Source organism: Taudactylus pleione, unplaced genomic scaffold (genome assembly GCF_031769625.1).
Source record: "Taudactylus pleione unplaced genomic scaffold, aTauple2 ptg000102l, whole genome shotgun sequence".
Classification (NCBI taxonomy): domain Eukaryota; kingdom Metazoa; phylum Chordata; class Amphibia; order Anura; family Myobatrachidae; genus Taudactylus; species Taudactylus pleione.
Window position 1 is genome coordinate 638,975 of NW_028284504.1, and position 21,078 is coordinate 660,052.

At 46.7% G+C, this 21,078-nt stretch overlaps 1 protein-coding gene across 3 annotated transcripts in view; it reads right to left on the bottom strand.

The window, feature by feature from the left end:
• The window catches only part of ATXN7L3 (ataxin 7 like 3), a 35,462-nt gene extending 27,843 nt beyond the window's left edge, over positions 1–7,619 (bottom strand). Inside the window, exons 1-7 of one of the 3 annotated variants that reach the window (XM_088470635.1) lie at positions 7,499–7,619; positions 6,757–6,874; positions 3,526–3,658; positions 1,257–1,428; positions 919–1,037; positions 604–626; positions 152–197 (exon numbers count right to left, since the gene is read on the bottom strand). In XM_088470635.1, the coding sequence (XP_088326761.1) occupies positions 152–197; positions 604–626; positions 919–1,037; positions 1,257–1,428; positions 3,526–3,658; positions 6,757–6,807 (544 nt within the window). In that variant the 5' untranslated portion in view covers positions 6,808–6,874; positions 7,499–7,619. Of the gene's footprint in view, positions 1–151; positions 198–603; positions 627–918; positions 1,038–1,256; positions 1,429–3,525; positions 3,659–6,756; positions 6,875–7,427 lie in introns of all 3 variants that reach the window. The other 2 variants (XM_088470636.1, XM_088470634.1) reach the window with 2 other exon arrangements.
• Between the last annotated feature and the right edge of the window lie 13,459 nt (positions 7,620–21,078).

Here is a 21,078-nt window from a genome sequence, read left to right on the forward strand (position 1 = left end):
ACTTGTGGCTCTACAGTTGCAGTTTCTTATTACAGCATGCTTCCATTCATTGGACCATAGCTCTTCCCAATACAGGCATACTGGAAGGTTTTGGTAGAAAATAGCTCGAGAGCCACAGATTATTTAATCCTGCTATAAACCTACCACTTACCATTCTTGTGTTTTATGGATTTTGATCTCCGTGGAGAGTTTGGGTTCTGAAAGAAACATATCATTGAATACTTAAAGAAAGGAAGTGGAAAAAAAAAAAAAAAAATGAAACCAGAAATGTTTCAGGTACAAAAATATTGAAAAACACCGGAGCAAAAAAATATCTAAAAATTGTAATATTAAGCAGGGGAAAAAAAACAAAAAAAACATTGGTTACACCAAATTTCTCAGCTGCTGGACTTTAAAGCCAAGTACAGCCGAGATGATCCTCATTTCTGTACTTAGGATAGGAAGCTTATTTTTAAATCACCACAACGTGATTCCACCTCAGAGGAGGAAAAAAAAAAAAAAAAAAAAAAAAAGGAGAATGAATTTGGCACCTAAAAATTATATTACAGAAACACTATTTTGGCTGAACAATCTGCCTTAATATAAAGTGTAAAATCATCTTACCTTTTCTGATTTTCTCTTCTTTGCTAAAAATTGGGGTGGTTGGGCAGGAATAAAGAATATGAGGGGTAGAAGAAAAAAAAAAAGAGCAGAATGGAGGAATATTATATTATAGCACAGGCGAAACAAAGTGCACAAAAAGGAAAAATTTCCAGACAGAATAAGCAAAACATAGCATGAGGATAGGTTAGGAACATGGGAGGAAAAAAAGTAGGGAGGAGGGGGAAAAAAAAAAAAGTAAAAGTAAAGGTCAGACCAGGTCAATGAATTAATAACAGAAAATCAGCATAATATTAGAATACAGCACTAGTTAGTTACCTCCAGACTGACTAAACGCACCTTTCTTCTCCGATCCGTAAGACCAGTCATTATCATTCACATCATCATTATCTTCCTGGTCACTCTCTGACTTGTTCATGTTATTGCTGCTCGCAATCCTGAAAGCCAATCAAAAAGGTAATTCTGCATGTAGCTACAACATAACCGACAAATAAATGAAAGCTGGTGGCTTTTCTGATCAAATCAGAATTGATTTTCTCAAAATTGTAATGAGCAGAGATTGGAGAGGGTGGCGGTGCTATATTGCAAAAAAAAGTACTATTGTAAATTAAAGATATAAATGAGCATTAGTATCTTTTCATTTTACATTCCCTTACCTCCGGTTTGCGATGCGGCTGCTGTTCCTTCCCATGCCCAAACATTTCTCTAGGTGGGGGGCAAAGCGGGAGGCTGCTATACTGCGATTGCAGTTAGGACACACACACTCTTTGCTTTTCCACTGGTTATAGACCTGACCAAAGATATCCACCCCTGGCTGGTCTATGATTTCTGCAAAGTGTAAACAAAACAGCAATGAACCAGTGCCTATAAGCAAGGCCATGGGGAGAAAGCAAACCCAATACGTTGTACAGCAGTAGTATACAAAGTGAAGACTACAAGAAATAATGTGATGTATTAAGGGAAAAGGGACAAATTAGGAAGTGCTGGAACTCAGGGTGTAACAATTATAAAGCCTAACAGTGTTATTAAGTGTTCTATAAAACCTTATGTGTATACATTAAAGAGGTTTTGCACCATAGTCCCTGCCTCTCACATTAAGTGGGGGGGTTCAATTATGTGCGATTATCTTGCACACACACACACACACGAGTAAATGCAGCTATATTTATGGTACCTCTGGACTCACGGATTTTTTGTTCGCAGCCCCATAGGAACACAACAAAAAATGTGCGAGTCCCCACCCCGAGAGGGGTGAGTTCCGATGCAGTTAGCAGCATTTACACAGTCGCAAAAAGCAAAATGCCACTACTCGCGAGCTGGGACAAGTTAATTGAATTCCCCTGATGTACCTAGTGCTGCTTCTGACCGGAGAAAGTAGACATGCAAAGGTGGAGGCAGCATGCAATGCCATACAGATTGGAACATGAATACAAGCATTTGCCACATTCTATGATGTTTCTGCCAATTGCTATGAAAACACTAATGGCAAATAAGCAGAGTAAAGACTTTCAGCAAGAAACTTATTCCATGATATAGCCAGTACTGAATAGGAAAATAGAACCCAGGCGCTGGAGAGTTGATTAGAATATCAAAATGGTTGGATGAGGTAGTCACCCTCATAAATAGCAAGCATAAATGTATTAAATATACAACCATAGAGTAAGGAGTATTCTAATAACGCACTCAAATCAGTTGTTCAATAAGAATTAGAGATGTAATATGTATTAAAACATATTGACAGTGTAACAAAAAATAATTAAAAAGTTAAGATATATGAAAATTATTACCATATATAGCAATTGATGAAAAGTAAAATCGTAATATGCACAGTGATCCCAATAGCACAGGATATTAAAAGATACAAAATTACTTCCAAGAGATTATTATTTGTATCCAATTTAAAGTTGTGCCAATTAGGCACTGTAATATTATATATGCAGTCAAATAATATAGCTCCATCAGCTGATATGTTCACTTACGGGGGTAGAAGCGTCAGGTAGTCACACTAAATTTGATTCTCTCTGTTCCAGATAGGTAACAGCTCCAGCTGTCTGGAAAGGGGATGCGGTGTTGAATAGTTAAGTCCGCAGCAGAGTAGGAGAGTATTAAGCCCCGTCTCAATAGTCAGAACAGAGGGCTGAATTGCAGTGTTCCAAGGGGAGCTGTGTCCACACTGAATTGCACAGTGAGCTCTACCCGTAGCTGAAAAACAGGCAGTTTGGTCCCTCTATTGGCTGTGAATTGAAGCAGGAATTTAGCAGGCACTTCACAGTGTACAAGTTGAATCCATTGGTTGGAAAATAATAGTAATAATAAAAAAATATTCCCAAGGGAGCACCAGAGGGCATATAAAAAGCACCTATGCGTTTCAACGCTCACAGCGTCTTTTTCAAGGTGAATGGAGGTCCATTTTGTGCATTAATTCTCAATTAGTTACATACAATACAGATGGTATCTGTTGGACAACTGATTTGAGTGAGATAATCAATGTATAATGTTAGGAGAGCCTGAGAATAAGGTATTTCTGTTATCCATGTGCTTTGATATATAAACTCCCCACATAGGGAGTGTTAGTGTGGACTGGTCACTAGGGTGGGGATGTTTTTACAAAGATTACTGATTTTTAATACATCTTCTAAAATAAAATATATCCTCAGTGCATTCAACTCAGGGAGAGTGTCTGAATTGTGTCCAACATATGTGGACAATGCCTTTGTCCCTCTGCGGACTCCGATCTCCTGAAGCGCTGCAAGAGAAGACTTGGCGGAAGCTCCTCCTGACTTGCTTACTAATGGTCAGTCAGGCAGAGCAGCGTTTCTAAAGCCAGCCTCCCACATGCAAGTCAGAAATCTCCAGATACTTTCTTATTGGTTGGGATAGGATGGGGAGATACAATAATATGGATACAAATGACAGGTTACATACCAAAATCCTTCATACTTTCTGGGTCAGTTTCATCCAGCAGAAAATATCCACACTTAACAGCTCGGTGGACCTCAAAACTCAGCCCCAAACACGTGTCCTCTACCAGATCAGTGTAAATGTCATGAGAAATGGCCTAAACAAAAGCATTTATAAGAGTCAAGAGAAAGCACTGAACACTTATGTTTATTTACAATGATGAACTATAATCTATAACAAGAAGTCAGATATTGCCATCTAGCCATGAAGTGACAGTTAGCAAGGATTGGACATTGAAGATCAATATACCAGAACCATTGATCTTAAGGGTTCAACATTCAGCAGGTTTTTATGATTTTTACTTTTTTTTTAAATCAATAGTTCGATATAGCAACGGCATCAGTAATTGGCCGCAATATGAGCATTGATATTATACTTGTACTTGGCTTTAATCTCCTTCCAGCTCTATTTGAGAGTCTTCTCCTGCTGAAAGGCTACAACTTAACAAGAAGTAGTCAGTGAATCTAAGTGGAAATACAAGTCAGTGCTGTACAGCAACCACTGCAGGCTATTATGGTACAGTACACACACTACATGCTGGCTGGCTCTCACTGCTCCAATCAGAAGATGGATTCTGTATGGTTCCGACTAGTTCTAGAGCCCATGATTCAGCACAGGATATTAAAGTATTGGATACTGGGGTCTTTGATTACAGTCTGATCAGATAAACTGGTATTTTAGTCAGTTATATAGTGCTTTCCAATACTTTAGTGGTCCCCACCCTAGGCAGATATTGCACGGATAGCTACTTATGGAGGGCTGGTTGTCAATTATATATTTTTACCTGACTATAGAAATGGAAAACATGCAGTTTTTGAATGCAGAGTTTATTCCTATAGAAACATGAATCACAATGTTTGGGGTAGTAATACGAGTCTTTGATGTAGGTGTTCTGTTAATTGCATTAAAATAATCTATTGTATATTTACAGTGGTGGCCAAAATTGCGGACACTTTTTGAAATTTTAATGTTTTTCAACTTCGAATGCTTATAAAAACCTGTTTCACTTCACACAGTGAAATGATTCATATATCAAATGAAAGGAAATTTAATGCCAATTTCAACACAATAAACAGAGGCCAAATATTTGCATTACAAGGGAAGTTATGCAGTGAAATCAACACTTAGGGTGAAAATCCCTGTGTACTTATGATGTTACTGTCATATCAGTATTTCGTTGGGTATCCTTTATTTTTCAAGACATTGTAATGCTAATGTTCTTCATTAGCACTACCCCCCAGTGGTAAGAGACTCCCATTTGTGTAACCTTCCCACCCCCAGTGTAAAAGGTCCCCATTTTTGCACATGCCCTCCTCCTACTCCAGTAACCAATGTAATATTTTAACTATGGTATGTGACCGTGTCAGTTAAAGCCCAGCTAGCTGTGATCGCATCCCATGCAACCATGCCAGTTAAGTGGTTACAGAGAACCTTGTACCTTGCATCCACACTTGCAGTTTGCAGAGTACAGAAGAACAGCGCATCCCAGGACTCAAGTGTAGTCTCTGCATTTGTATACAGGGAATATTATCTAATAGTGTGTAGTTTTTAAGAAAATTAATTTCAAGACCTGTAATTAAGCCTTGCCCTGCCTTTGTGAAGGCTGTAGTCTAAGGATACAGAGCTATAACTGGAGTTAAACTTGATTTGGACTTGGTTTTTGCCCACTCCATAATCTTAAAAATACCACAAGTTCTCAATCATTACAACTCCTGCATGTTACTACTGCAACTTCATCTGGTAGTTTGACATATTGGGGCAGATGTATGAAGCTGTGGTAAGTGATAAAGTGCAGAGTGATAAATGACCAACCAATCCGCCCCCACCTGTCATTTTTCAAACACAGCCTGTAACATGACAGTTGTGAGCTGATTGGTTGGCCGTTTATCACTCTGCACTTTATCACTTTCCAGAGCTTCATACATCTGCCCCATTGTTACTTATCATGGACTATTATTATTACTGCATTCTGCCTTAACACATTTTTGAAGTATGGCATCCGAGTTATTAATTAATTTTACCTTTTACTTTTATGTGCAATATACTGATTGCTTTCTCCTTACCTCCGACCCATGGACTCCCCCTTCTCTACTATCCCTCCCCTGTCCCCTTTCTTCCGAATCTCATTTACCCAGTATCTCTGCCCACTTCAACCTACTGTTCTCTCTTTTTTCTCTGTAATTTCCCACTGCATGTTACACTTGTATTAACTGCTCATCCTGCTCACTGTGACCTATGTAGCACGTCTTACTTTCAATGGCAGGATGAACAACTCGTTGAATATTTATGCAGTGGGCAACTTGTTAGTGTTCATTTTATCCTTGCATGTTTTATTTCCATGTATTGCTTACCGAACATTGTGACTAATGTAGTTCACCCAACATGGCTGCCCTGTCTGGTACTCTACTGTGTAGAATGAACAATGCATGGTATTGATGATTTTGCAGGGATCTTGCCCTGTATTTTTAAACTACCCCATAATGTTGCATTGATACCTGGCATTGCCTATTCTGGTCAGAGTAATCCTATGTAGTGTGCCTAAATGGCTGCCTCACTTGGAACCTTCGGGGGTAGGTTGAATAATCCTTGGAAATTGTGACCCAAAATGGCTGCCAGACATTTGTATTATACTCATGGTTTCTGTATTTAATTCAATCCTAAACATCATTTATTATGTTCATGGTTTATGTTTTTTCTTTCTAAAAATCGAAATCTCTGTATTATGGTCAATCTATTAAGCTCCTCGAGTCCTATTGGAGAAAAATGTTATGTAAAATTATTATCTATTTTCTCTCCCAAGGGGAGGTAGCATAGAAAAAAAAATATATTTTTTTTTTTTAAATTTACACAGCGAATACAACATTATGCAAAAAAATAAATGTATCGAGTCAAAACTGACCATTTTTTTTTATGCTAGAATATATTGTGAAACACTTATAAAAACTGGTGCATGTTGTAATCGATAGCAACCAATTCAAATTATATAATTTTGCTATTGCAGCTTAAGCTTGTGAAAATCTAAATTTTAGATAATATTTTTTGGAAGAAATTGGATTGATATATTATATATTTAATTTAAACGTATATTAAATATTCAAGTGAATTGTTACCAGCTGGCAATGTACAGTAGGTCTGCAATAGATATGACCAATTCTTAAGCTTCCAGCTGCATAAAATTTGATTACAATTCCTCACCTCTAGTTTACTGTTATCCAGGCCAGACAGAGACATGTCTTCCATTCTCATTTGCAACCAGTACTTGGGGGATGAGGATGCCTGACCAGGCAGAAAACAGGCAGCCACCCCCCCTTTTCTATACAAAAGGAAACAAAGGGAATAAATTGATCACAACATGTGGCATAGTCCAAGCTAAAGCTTAAACTATGAACAGAGGACAGAGACTGCATTCATAGGAAATCAAAGCTAACTCCATATGTGCGAGACAAACAGGCACCTGACAAGTACTAGGAAACACTGAGATGCATGTTTAGGGCACAGTCAGTTCGTAACTATATGCAGCAATTTAAATGGAGTTCTACATATACACACAGCATGAGTGTTCAGCCTGTGCAGCACTGTGTGTCCCAGGAAGCCTCATGCTGGGACTTGTAGTTTCTGACCAGATGGAGAGACATATAATTCCCTCGTAGCTGGTCATGTTATACATCGCATGCAGGGATATGTAGAATATAGTTGGAGGAGGAACACATACTACATGCCTGTATATTGCACAATACACACACTCCTCTAGGTGTGCAACATTCAGTACCCACATGCACAGCTCTACCCCAGAAGCAATACAGAGATTATCATACAACGTGCTATAGGCATGTGAGTCACGCTGAGAGGAATTTAATTGTTCATACCCAACATTACCCCCAGCCTGCCTCCACTGTCCGGTCTCCTCAGCACCTAAAACCACCGACCGCCATTTTACCTTATCAGGCGGACTCAATCACCGGCTGAGAACATCGAGCGATACACCACGCCCACTTGAGGCGTGTCGGTAAACAGCAGCAAGTTCTATGTTAATGGATCCACTGCAGGAGGAAACTGCAGCACCAGCGAGAGAGGGCCGGTGTTGCTAATGATACAAAGAAAAAGAGAATAGCGACAGCCAATCGGAAGGAGGGGAAAAGTACAGTCGCCAATCAGGAACGAGGGGTATAATCTGGATGTTGAGCAGCTGCCATTCGTAGGCAGAGGTGGGAGTGGTGATGTGGTGTTGTCATGGAAACAGAGCAGGGAGATAGGCTGCCAATCTCATTATAGAGCAGCATGTTGTTGTTAATAAGACATGGAGACAGATAGCACTTGTGTTCCCCCCTCCCCATTCATGCTCAGTTACATTTAAATGTATCATTATTTACATCATAGTTGCTAACTAAGGGGAGAATTATCAAATGTTGGAGAGAGAAACATTTGAGAAATAGCTCATAACAACCAATCATCTTCTAATGGTGCGTAAACACAGTACGATCAGTCAGCGATAACGATATCGCCGACTGATCGTCCTGCACCTTCCCGATGTGCTGGATGATCGTTATCGTTCATCCAGTACACCACCAACCCACCAACGATGGGCCGGGTCACTATGTAACCTGGTCGATATCGACCAGGTTGGCCTGCATGCACAGGCGATGGTCGATATCGTTATCGTCCATATGTGCCCGTGCATCGCTGGTCGTTTGTGGGTTGGTAGGCACCAAAAAATTAACGATCCGAACAATAACGATGGTCGATATCGTTATCATTCATATCGTGCATTTTTATCGTACTGTGGGCCTGATTCAGAGCCGCTCGTAAGCGGTCGCTCGTTCGCTCCGAGCGATGTTCGCACATCTGCGTATGGGTCGTAATGCGCATGCGCCAACCAGTCATTGCGGTCGGAAATCGTGCGCTCGCAAAACAGCGAGGGCCTGCTAATTTGAATGAGGCGTTTGTGGGTGGTAACAGGGGAAGGTGCTTGAAAATGGGGAGTGGAGATCCGAACGCAGGCGTGCCAAACGGTCAAAACGGGCGTTTAATGGGAGTGCATAATTAACAAAGCAGCGTCATCGACCACGTCACTTGGGTGTCTTTTAGCCTGAACTGCTCACAGTGATTGCGGGAAGTAAAACCTACCACAAGCACTGCGAGCAGTTCAGACGCCTTTCGATGTACTCGATTAATCTAATAATTAGCGGAGATGACGTATGATGCAAACGGCCAGGGGGCGTCTTTACAAAATAGCGAGCGCATGTTTCGTTCGCTCGCTCAGACATAGAAGCGTCAACAGACCGCAATGAGCGAGCGCTCAATTTAAATAGCCTGCCCCTTTTTCTGAACGACCGTTCGCAAATAGCGTCCGGCTCTGAATCAAGCCCTGTGTGTATGCACCTTAACTGCTATTTTTCTAGCACAGCCTGTAAAATGACAGAAGTTGATATGTTGGTAGGGTTACCAGCTTTGTTTTGACAAAATACAGTACAGGAGGTGTTGTTTGTCAAATCTGGGAGGTACGCCCACGTCCCCTACCGAAAAATAGAATATAAAATATTATTGTAAAGTGCAAAGGACTATGCTGCGCTATATAAGAAACTGTTAATAATAATAATACTACTATGTGTGGCATCACAAATGGGGGCACCGTGCACAACAAGGGGACAACCCTCAGTAGCGTTTGGCGGCCCCCTGCAAAGGGGGACATTTGTTACCCTGAGCAGCACTGCAAAGGGAACAGTGGGCCTGATTCAGAGCCGGACGCTCTTTCAGAGCGCTCGCTCTGAATCAGTGCCCATCTATTGTACTTTTAGAGCGGCCTCCTGGCAGCTCGCATAGCTGTGGGTGACCACCCACAGCTAGTGCGAGCGGCCAGGATGATGGTCGCGATGGTCAAGACCATCGCAACCATCGGACTTGCAACGAGACCCTTGTGGTAGGGTCTCGTTGCCGCAAGTCCCAGTGGACTTCTTGCTCTTACAGAGCAAGAAGTCCACCCACTGACATCACTTGTGATATCAGTGGGGCCGGCCCTAGATGGTAGACGTTCCCATGGGAACGCCTCCGTCTGGGCAGCCACGCCCCCGGCCCGCCCACCAAAGGGGGCGTGCTGTCACTCAACATCGACAGCACGCCCCCTTTGTAGCGAGACCCGGAGCGACGGCTTGCCCGTAGCTATCCGGGTCTCGCGCATGCGCACAACAGAGCCGCCTCCGTCATACGCACTGGGCCAACATCGACCCACTTGTGAGCGCTCAGAGCTCGCAAGCGGGTCTGAATCAGGCCCTGTGTCCCCCTCAGCAACTGACCCAGGCCCTTCCAACAAGCATGGGTCCAGGTAAAGAGTGTTTAATGTTTTTTTTTGTGTGTACTAAATAAATATACACCTTACCTATATGGTGGTTTCCCTGCAACAAGGAACCTCTGAAATAATTGATCCTCCCTGGGCAGGCATTGTCTTCAGTCAATATTCACTATTCATGTAGAAGATCACATGGCCCAAAAGGTGCCTGTTTGTGTAGGACTGTAAACAATGTCATCATTATACAACAGAGGTTAAACCAGACTCGTTCACCCTGTGTCACCTCCTGCCCCCTGTGTCTCCTACAGCCTCCTGCCCCCTGTGTCTTTCCAGCCTCCTGTCAACCGGCTTTAAAGCCTCCTGCCCCATGTCCTTGCTGAGGGGGAATCTTTGTTCTAAGTGGGCACAGAGGTGGAGTCTCACCTGCAGGAGAAAGGATGCCAAGGAAGGAATGATTGGATGAGTGCAGCCAGGAGCCATTAACTCAGAAGGCACAAAACTTCTAAAGGGTAACGGCAGGGGTCTATGGAGGTAGGCCATACATGCCTACCCTCCCGGTTTTCGTGGGTGGCTCACGATTTTTCGGGTAACCCCCGCACTCCCGGAAGGGTAGGCAATTCTCCCGCATTCTGCTCACTTCCTAGTTAAGTGGGCAGAATGGGGAGAATTTTCGCGGTGATCGCGGGTTCCCGTGTAGGTGGCGGGGCTTAATGACACGATTCTCAGTGAATTGCGTCATTTAGCCCCGCCCCTATTTATATTTAAGCCAATCACAACAATTTACTGTGACGGAGGCGGGGCTTAATTACACGAAACACCAGGTCCCGCCCTCCTCACAGACCACCTGCTTCTCCTACCAAGGTTTCTCCCAGAGGAGAAGCCAAAGGTAGGCAACTATAAGGTAGGCAAAGACTGTGCTGGATTGGTGCTCGTCGCTCAGCTTCTGCCTGGGTGCTGCTACGCGACTGAGAGAGTGCACATTACAACGTGCTCTCTCAGTCATGTTGATGCTGCATGCAGCGCATCGCACATAGGCTGAGAGAGCCTGTCACTCTGACCCAGAGGCAGAGCTTTCAGCTCTGCATTACACAGTCACTGCTGGGCGCCGGAAGGAGTGCGGCACAGCACCATAAGTTCACAACACATACACCAGACCTAACAATGGGACAAACTGCATCCCGTATTGTATCAATACCTTACTCAGAATGTCCCTTTCAATTATGGGAAAATCCTGTATAATACAAGAAGGGTGTCAACCCTATTGCAGAGGTTCCCAAATGTGATCCTCAGCCACAGCAGTCTCCTATGCCTGTGCAGGGGAGCGATCACAGTGATCGCGCCCCCCCTGGCTTTGCGCCGGGCTGAGGGGGCTCAGAGCGCCCCCCCTCCCCAGCGCACAGCGCTGCAAATCTTTTTTCTTTCTCGGCAAGGGGGCGTGGCCACACCTCCCGCGATTAGGCCACGCCCCCCATTACCGGGGCCCGCCACGGCTCTTGGCGGGCCTGTTTAGAGATATCCATGGTTGAGCCCAGGTGGTTAAATCAAATTGACTGAGGTACTAATTAGGTCACCTGTGCTCAACCATGGATACCTCTAAAACCTGAACTGTTAGGGAGACATGAGGACCATGTTTGAGAACCTCTGCCCTATTGGTTGGTAGGGGCAACTTCTCCAAGATTTGATAAATCTCTGCCTTCAGTTCTATTGACAGTTTTAAGGATCCCTGGAAATAACCCATTTTATTTTAAATACACTGTATAGTTCCCGTTGATATTATAATACAGTTTTCATGGATCTATAAGTTACTATTTGTTAGATAATTAAAAAAGGTATGATAAAATAACAAAAAACAAACATAACAAAGTTAAATAAGTAACCAAGTTAAATAAAAATGTTATTAAGGAATTTAGGGCTCGAATCAGACCCAGTCACTAAGAAGCGTTTACTCGTAGCTGGCCGATTTCCGCATTATGCACATCGCAATGCGCGTGAGTGAACCAGTGCGAGAGATCGGGAAGTGTTCGCTCGCTGCGCATAGACAGGCCAGCAGAGTGTGTGACAGGAGAAGCTGTTCGTGGGTGGTGAAGGGCTGGACATTATTAACGGGGGAGTGGAGGTGCGAACACAGGCATGCCTGAGTGTCTTAATGCCGTTTCAGAAGCGTACATAATTAGCAGGCAGCGTCATAGTACACGTCACCTGGTTGAATTTCACACTGAAGTGATCGCAGTGCTTGCGGTAGGGTATGGTCTGCCTCAAGCGATGTGATCGCATCCGATGGTACCCGATGTACCGATGGTTGCATGCACTCCCTAGAGATGACGTGCACAAGTGGGCGACTTAACACAGGTTGGTGGGCATCTGCATACACAAAGTGATCGCACGCCAAGACATAGTGGGCGTGCTTATGCCTTGCCGTGCGATCGCCTGCTTTGCTGGGTGTGTGCCGGATTTGCATACGCTGGGTGCGAGCGTACGCATCTAGTAAGCGAGTCTGAATGAGCTCCTAAGCACAAACACCATCTTTTTAGAAGGGTGTTCCAAATGCTTGCATGGGGGAGTCTTTTTAACAAGAATTGCGGCAGTCCTTGTACTGCCACAATACCCGATCTGTTATGACCATCGCAGGATGGTGGTAATAGACTACTATGATCAGGGGCGTATTAAAAGAGGAGGGCCCCCTCCTCTCTAGCCGGCAGCCAGCAGCTCACTGAACGCAGCAGACTACAGGCACTAGAGTAGACTCTAGTGGTATGCCAGAGTCTACTACGCATGCGCAGGTCACTGGGGAATGGCGTGGCAGCCATTTTCTTAGTGATTTCTCTACTGCGTCTGCGCAAAATGCAGGGAAAATGGCAGGGAAAATGCAGGGAAAATGGCCGTGGCGGCCATTTTCCAGGTGATTTGTACAGAGATGCTACCGCTAGTGCAGAACTCCAGAAAAGAGAGGATTAGTATTGAGAGTATTAAGAGAGGAGGGCCCCCTCCTCTCTACCCAGCAGTCAGCAGCTCACTTTAGTGCTATGCCAAAGCCTACTGCGCGTGCAGGTCACCCAGGAAATGGCATGGCAGTATTTTCTCTGTGTCTGCAGAAAATGTAGGGAGAATGGCTTCCGCGGCTATTTTCCAGGCGCTTTGTACAGAGATGCTACTACCAACGCAGGACTCCGGAGCACGGCTGGTTCTATAATTACGCATGGTACGCGGCCGAGTAGGGCACCACATAGTGGAGGGCGTCCTGTCTGCGACCATGCTAATTTATTTTTTAACACAAGGCAGCCAGCAGCTGAGCTCGAGGCGAGCCGCAGGCAGACTGTGTCACTCACTGTCACAGCTGCCTGCGCAGCACCACTGTCGGCTGTTCCGCTGCTCGGCGTACCCATCCCCTTTGCATGTAAGTGGTGACTGATGCTGCACATTACACCATGCATGCCACAAATAGGGCTGGGAATGGGCGCCGCATTAGTTTGAGCACGCAGCCCGCCTCTACTCTTTTTAAGTACAGGACGGAAGACAACGCTTCAGAGGGCACAAGTGGAGAACTGCAGATGGGACTCAGCAATCTCAGGCACATGCTCCAGCAGGACCCACCGCCAATATCTAACTGCAGAGGACTCCAGCAGAGACGGGAGCAACCAAGTTGCAGGAGAAAGGCACTGTGGAACAGTCACCAATGATCACATTTGAGGGGGCCAGTACCTCCCAGGGAGCATATATATCCCTGTACTGGCCCACAGGGGTACAGGGGTAACCCACGGTGGGCCCCACTGCCTGAGGCCCACCCCTGCTCTAGGCAGTGGTGGGCTGGGCCGGGGGGGCAGGGTGCCATGTGCCCCCCGGGCCGTAGCGTCATGCGGGCCGCGGGCAGTCCGTGTCACTGTGACACAGACTGCACCGCGTGTGTAGCGCTGACCGGACAGAGTTCGGTCAGCGCTACACAAGTGACAAACACACAGCTGCCGGCAACGGCAGCTGTGTGTTTGTTTTGATCAGCAGCCAATGAGAGTCTGTCAGACTCTCATTAGCTGCTGCTGTGCCCACTGCCGGAGCCGCTCCATCTTCCGGCTCCCGCAGTGGGCAATGGGAGAGGCGTTATAACGTCATATGACGTCTCTCCCATAATGCAGAGCAGCCTGGCCCAGGAAGGACAGACGGAGGAGCGGATGGCGACGACGGGAGCGGGGATTCAGGTAGGTGTTTTTTTTTACTACGTTTGTCTACTTTGGAGGAGGCTGGCACTACAAGGGGGAGACCATTACTGGGGGCACCACAAGGGGGGAACCACTACTGGAGGCACTGCAAGGGGGGGACTACTACTAATGGGGGCAATACAAGGGGGGGACTACTACTAATGGGGGCACTTCAAGGGGGGGATTACTGGGGGCATTACAAGAGGGAGGGACTACTACTGGAGCACTACAAAGGGGGAACCACTACTGGGGGCCCTACAAGAGGGAGGGACTACTACTGGGGGCACTACAAGAGGGAGACCACTGCTGGGGGTACTACAAGGGGGAGATCACTACAGGGGGGGGCACTACAAGGGGGGACCACTACTGGGGATTATAACTGGGGGCACTTCAAGGGGAGGACTACTACTGGGGGCACTACAAGGGGGGGGACTACTACTACAAGGGGGGACTACTACTTTAGCACTACAGGGGGGGACTACTACTACTAGGGGAACTGTATAGGGGGGAGGGGACTGCTACTAAGGGCACTACATAGGGGGGAGGCGCTACCACTGGAGGCACTGCATCGAGGGACCACTGCTGGAGGCTCTATAAAAAGGGCAATACTGGGGGTACTGCACAGGGGGGAGACAACTGGGGCCACTATTTAAGGGGCACTGCATAAGGGTTACCACTATTGGGGGCACTGCATGGGGTGTGGACTGCTACTGGGGGCACTATATAAGGAGCACTGCATAGGGGGTACCACTACTGGGGGCACTATATAAGGGGCTTACTACTGGGGGCACAAGGAGCACTGCATAGGGGGGATCACTACTGGGGGCACTGTATAAGGGGCACTGCATAGGGGGGATCACTACTGGGGGCACTACTGGAGGCCTGCATAAGGGGGTTCTCTCCTGGGGCACAGGGGGGCACTGCATATTGGCACCACGACGGTGCTGTCCCTAATCTTTATTTTTACTTTACATTAATCCCATATGGACCCGCCTCCTCCCTGGAACACTTGAGGAGGGGGGGGCGCCGTAGCACGCACGTTCTTCGGGCACTCTGGCTACATGCTACTCCTCTGCCAGGGCCGCCTGCATGCATTTGCCCCCCAGGCTAAAAGTTGCCAGCCAGCCCCTGCCTCTAGGGATCAGGTTCCAGACTGTGCACTTGAATTATACAGCACAGGACTATTGTGTATTTTCAATGCACTACTGTTATTAATCTGGTACATTATCCTACAGTCACTAGCAGTATATATATATATATATATATATATTTTTTTTTTTTTAAATGGACCCATTCTGGAGGCTGGCCACACCAATAAGCATGGGCCCCTATCCACTGCATTCCCCCGTTGGGCCCTTCATGCCCCAGTCCGACACTGCTCCTTTGTGCTGAGGGGGAGATATATCCCAAAAAATCAGGCAATGGTGCACTGGACCTGGGAGAACAGCAGTGTGAGTGACCCTCTTACAGTATTCTGTGTGCGTGACATTCATCATGGTCACCTGCCTGCTTGCTGCCATCTCAGCACCTCGCTTCACTGGTGGCAGCACCCTGGCAGTCACAGAGGTACCCAGTGATATGTCTGTATGCTACCTAGACAGTGGCGGAACTCCTGGAGACAGATGGAGTCAGTTGCGCCGGGCGCCCAGCCCTGAAGGGGCATCTGGCTGAGCTGGCTCTATTGTCTCCAGGGTCCCGGCCGTTCCACCGCATCTACACCTATACCGCTACCGCCGGCTTCGTTCACTACTTCACTTCTACTGTAAAAAAAAGAAAGCCAGAGAGAGGAGCCGCAGAGCTGAGCACCAATCAGCATCAGCGGCGCTCCTCCTCCGGCTCCACTACACACTCTGTGGTCTCGGCGGGCCGCGGACTTCATGTATCATGTGACCGCCCGCGACCTCACCCTGTGCCTACCCCGTGCCCCTTACTCTGAGGAGCCTCCGACACTGCAGACCGGACCGTGGTGCAGACACTGTGGAGAGTGCGGCCGGGACCCGGGAGAGAGAAGATCTGTGTGGGCAGCGCAGCGGGCTGTGGCACTGTGACAGTAACAATCAATACAGTAAGTCTGTCTGTTACACAGTGTCTGGCAAGCCAAGCCTGATGAGGGTGGGGTGGAGTGGGGTCGTTGCCTGGCGTTGGACTCGGTGTGGGGGGGGGGGGGGTAGGTGCTGAGGGAGGGGGGGGTGATATATTTATAAAGCATATATTTTATCACTCTGCCATGTTGAATTATTTAACATGACAGAGTGATAAAACATATGCTCTTTAAATATACTCCCCCCCTAACATTACAGTGATAATAAAACATATGCTCTATAAATATTACACCCTCCCCCTTACATGAGGTAGTGATAAGATATATACTGTTTAAATATATCACCGCCCCCCAGCACCTACCCCAAATTCATGATACATTTAAATTTAGAGCAAGATTATATCTTTAAAATAAATCAGATACACCTCCACCAGTGCTACACACACTATATATATATATATATATATATATATATATATATATATATATATATAGTAAGCTAGATAGCATTACAAGTTCTGCTTGTATTGGTTGCTCTGCTATTACTTGTGCATTATTTCCTGTAAAATAATCTTGAGTTTTATCTAAGTGTCAGGAAATCAGACAGCACCTGACACTTGTCACAAATGATGTATGCTCACCAGGAACAGACTGGGGCTGTAGCACAGCCCTGACAGTCCGCCCCGTGCGCGCTCCCCAGGTGCGGGCGCTCGCAAAGGGGGCGCGCCGTGAGTCACAGGTGCCTGGCTTCGCAGCTTGCCCCCTTCTCTTTCCGGCCCATCACTGCCATGACGGCCCTTCCCTCCCCCTGATAACCTGTATCCGGCAGCGTGGGGTGGAGGGTGGGGATACTTCCACCCTCTTCGAGCCGACCCTGAGGCCATCGGCCCTGATGCTCACTCACTTCCAGTCCACAGGGCAAAAGCTGACTGTATAAGTACTATTTGGTTAGGTCACAGCTTTATTTGTGGCTTGGTTTCTATCTGTCTATAAAATCTTATGCATGTGGGTAATGGTAACACTCACAAAAAGTATCAAAAATAACAGGTGAAGAGACCGTGCTCTTGATTTCTTATTTCTGATGCTATTCATGAGGGCTGAATAGAGCAAGCGGTGAACAAATACTGCGCACATGCATGCAGCATCGATTCACTGGAGAGAGGGACAAAAATGGGATGCAGCTTTTCCCACAAGATGATGCCCCTTTAATTTTTTCGGCTGCACGCAAAAATGCACAGAGGGGGCACCAAATAAAATATTTGCTTACTAAAAAATATGAGCTAGGGCCGGCCCTACTCCAGAGAGGTAAGTATTTAATAAATGGGTGCAGGGTGTGGGCCCCCCTGGACTCAGGGGCCCGTGCGCACAGCACACCCTTCACCCATTATACATACACCCCCTGACTATAATTAAAAAGAGAATGTATTCTTTAATATAGACTTTTTAAAAATAAATTAAAGTCTTGAAATATTTCTACTTTTTATTAGAAACTTAGGGCCTGATTCTGCAAGGATCGTAATTGCAAAGCTGCACGCAGGCTATAAATATATGATGTATGCTTGCAGGCTATAGATATATGATGTACGCATGCAGGCTATAGATATATGATGTATGCACGCAGGCTATAGATATATGATGTATGCACGTAGGCAGCTTTGCAATTGCGATCCTTGCAGATATGGTAATGCAGCAGGAGGCATCACGCCTTCTGTGCATTATGTATCCGAGCTGCGTTGTCCAACGCAGCATCGGATAATCTGCGTAACATCGGCCGGCCGCGGTGACCCATGGAGTCCCGAAGCCAACTGCCACAGTTTAGAGAATGAGGACAGGAAATCTCCGTCAGCCAACGGAGATCCTGGCTTCTTCCCTCCCCCGCAACGGCGATGACACGCCTCCGTTTCTGGAAATGGAGGGTATCGCCGCCCTTTCCCTGCCCACAAACGGCAGCAGACTGTCAATCACTGACAGTCTGCGAGCGTGTTAGCAGGACCCATTCTGCGCACTCGCAAAATGGGTTCTGCGCATGCACAGATTCCCGAACACTGCTGAATCAGTCCCTTAATTTGTATCTGTTGCTCATGATCAGAGGGTGATTTGTGCACTGGGGGTTCTGGAAACTGACAAATGTGTGACTAGCACACAGGTGGGATAAGAGGAAAGCTGAAATTTTAATACAAAAGCTATTTTACACTTGTTTTGAAACATCCTTCTCTTTTTATTATTCACTTCCAATTTGAAATAAATTAATATTTCAAATAAAAAATAGTTAGCAATGACTTTAACACTGTAGGGCATGTCACAATTGGTGTCTGCGAGTTACCTGTCTCAGGTGGTGATCGGGTTTCAACGGAGGCCGGCATGACTGGAACCACAGATGATGTAGATGAATAGCTCTTTTATTATAAGAAGTGGGTAGCAGTGAGAGCTGCCTTTGGTGATGAGTGACTGGAACTGGAAACTTGAGACGTTGGAATGTGACCAGAAGAAACTTGGAGGGACTGGACTGGGACCGGCAGGTAGGCTGACTGAGCTGGTCGGGTTACTAGTAGATGGGCTTGCAGACGGATGGTAGCGTGGAAGCTACTTGTTGTGGCTTGGGAAGCCGTGGGTAGACGTTGGTAGCTGGGTGGCTACGTGGAGCGGCTGGATAGCCGTTGGTAGCTGGGTGGCTACGTGGAGCGGCCGGTTAGCCGTGGGTAGACGCTGGTAGCTGGGTAGCTACGTGGAGCGGCTGGATAACCGTGGGTAGACACTGGTAGCTGGGTAGCTACTTGGAGTGGCTTGGGAGCCGTGGGTGAGAGATGGTAGTGTGGAAGCTACTTGGTGCGGCCTGGGAGCCATGTGGAGAAGCTGGTAGAGTGGAAGCTACTTGGAGCAGCCTGGGAGCCGTAGGTCAGAGATGGGAGCGTGGAAGCTACTTGGTGCGTCCTGGGAGCCCTGGGTGAGAGATGGTAGTGTGGAAGCTACTTGGTGCGGCCTGGGAGCCGTGTGGAGAAGCTGGTAGCGTGGAAGCTACTTGGAGCGGCCTGGGAGCCGTAGGTGAGAGGCTGGTAGCATGGATAGCTGAATGCAGCAGGCTTACGGATAACACTGGTCTAGGAACCAGCAGGAGCCTGGGACACACTGATACTCAGAGGTACAACTATAGCACAAGTTGTACACCACGGGACGACGAGATGTTCAGGCCCAGAATGCTATCAGGGGAGGAAACATACCCTGGGTCTGGCAGCAATTGGTGGATATGGACAGGTGGTCTGGCAGTAGCATTCTGAGTGGTGGAAGGCACAACATGCAGAGGGAGTATTCATCTCTGCAGCTCTGAGAATCAGAACCACACCTGCGACTCCAATCAGGGCTAGCAGTGCTCACAGACAGGAGAGACCAGGTGCAGTAATTACTGTGACAGGAATGCATAGAGAAGTCAGAGCAGATCCCCCAGGAGAACTACAAACACAGATCCATGGGGACAGCTGACAGGGGTAAGTCTCAAGGCAAAAAGGTGACAACTAGAGAGGGTCGTGACAGTACCCCCCTCTTTATGGGTGGACTCTGGACACAAACAAAAAAACTTTCTTCAAAGCTCTTCCCCATTCTCAATTTTGTTGGGGAACTTAGAGTGCAAAGTCTACAAGGGAGATAGTTCAAGACCTTCGCCGATTCTTCTTTTTGCTGCGAGAACGTTTTATGCCAACCAACGGACAAGGAATCTCTGGTAACTCCTGTGGAAATATGTGGCTGGGAAGGACAGGATCAGAATTTTGGGAGGAACAGTAGCAGAAAGGGGACAAGGAGGTGTGTGCACAAGTCATGTTCTGGGCTACAGATTCAAAAGTGCTGCTCTCTTGGGATGCCTGGAATTCGGCACGCTGGCCCTTGAAAATTTGACCTTGTTCGGATTTCAGAGGAGTGGAGGACGAATTCTTGGTAGCACAAACAGACTGCTCGGACAATATTTTGGAACTGAGAACTTCGCTAGAATTTTGGTTTACAGGGTAAGGACCAAATTCTTTGACAACAGCTTCACTGAAAGTCTTTATATTTTGAAGCATTGGATCATTGGAGTTGTAAATAGGGGCAACCCAGTCCCAAGCTTTACCCTGAAAAGATGAGATAATAAACGCTACAATATTAGTAGACTTGACTCCACATGACAAAGAAGAATTCATCATACCGAAGAATTGTTTCAATAAAGCATAGTATTGAGTTAAATCCCCATCAAAATAAATGCATGTTGGAGTATCCGACGAATCCTGTGTGTTCAAGGACTGTGGAGCACATTCAGGTGCAGGACTGGAAGAGAGTTGAGGATGCTCCGATTTATGGGGAGTCAAAACAACAGAAGCTGACAGATGTTCGGTATTCGGACCAACTGATGGGACTGGAAGGGGTCCAGAGGAGCTAGAGACAGTAGCATCGACAATCAAAGCTGAGAACAGACTACAGAGATTGTCATCTTCTGGAACCATATATGCAGGAGACGGTGAACAGGAACCATAATCAGATTTTGTAGTACAAGACACTTCTCCCTGATAACAGGAACTTGAAACCCCCTCCTGAGGCATGAGACTTGAGACCCCCTCCTGGGGCATGAGACTTGAGACCCCCTCCTGGGGCGCGAGACTTGAGACCCCCTCCTGGGGTGCGAGACTTGAGACCTCCTCCTGGGGCGCGAGACTTGAGACCCCTCCTGGGGCGTGAGACTTGAGACCCCCTCCTGGGGCGTGAGACTTGAGACCCCCTCCTGGGGCGCGAGACTTGAGATCCCCTCCTGGGGCACTAGACTTGAGATCCCCTTCTGGGGAATGGGAGTTGAAACCCCTTGCTGGGGTGCAAGACTTGAAACCCCCTCCTGGGGTATGAGACTTGAAACCCCCTCCTGGGGTACGAGACTTGAGACCCCCTCCTGGGGTACGAGACTTGAGACCCCCTCCTGGGGTACGAGACTTGAGACCCCTCCTGGGGCTGTTGACTGGAGTCCCCTGCTGGGACAAGCAGAATCT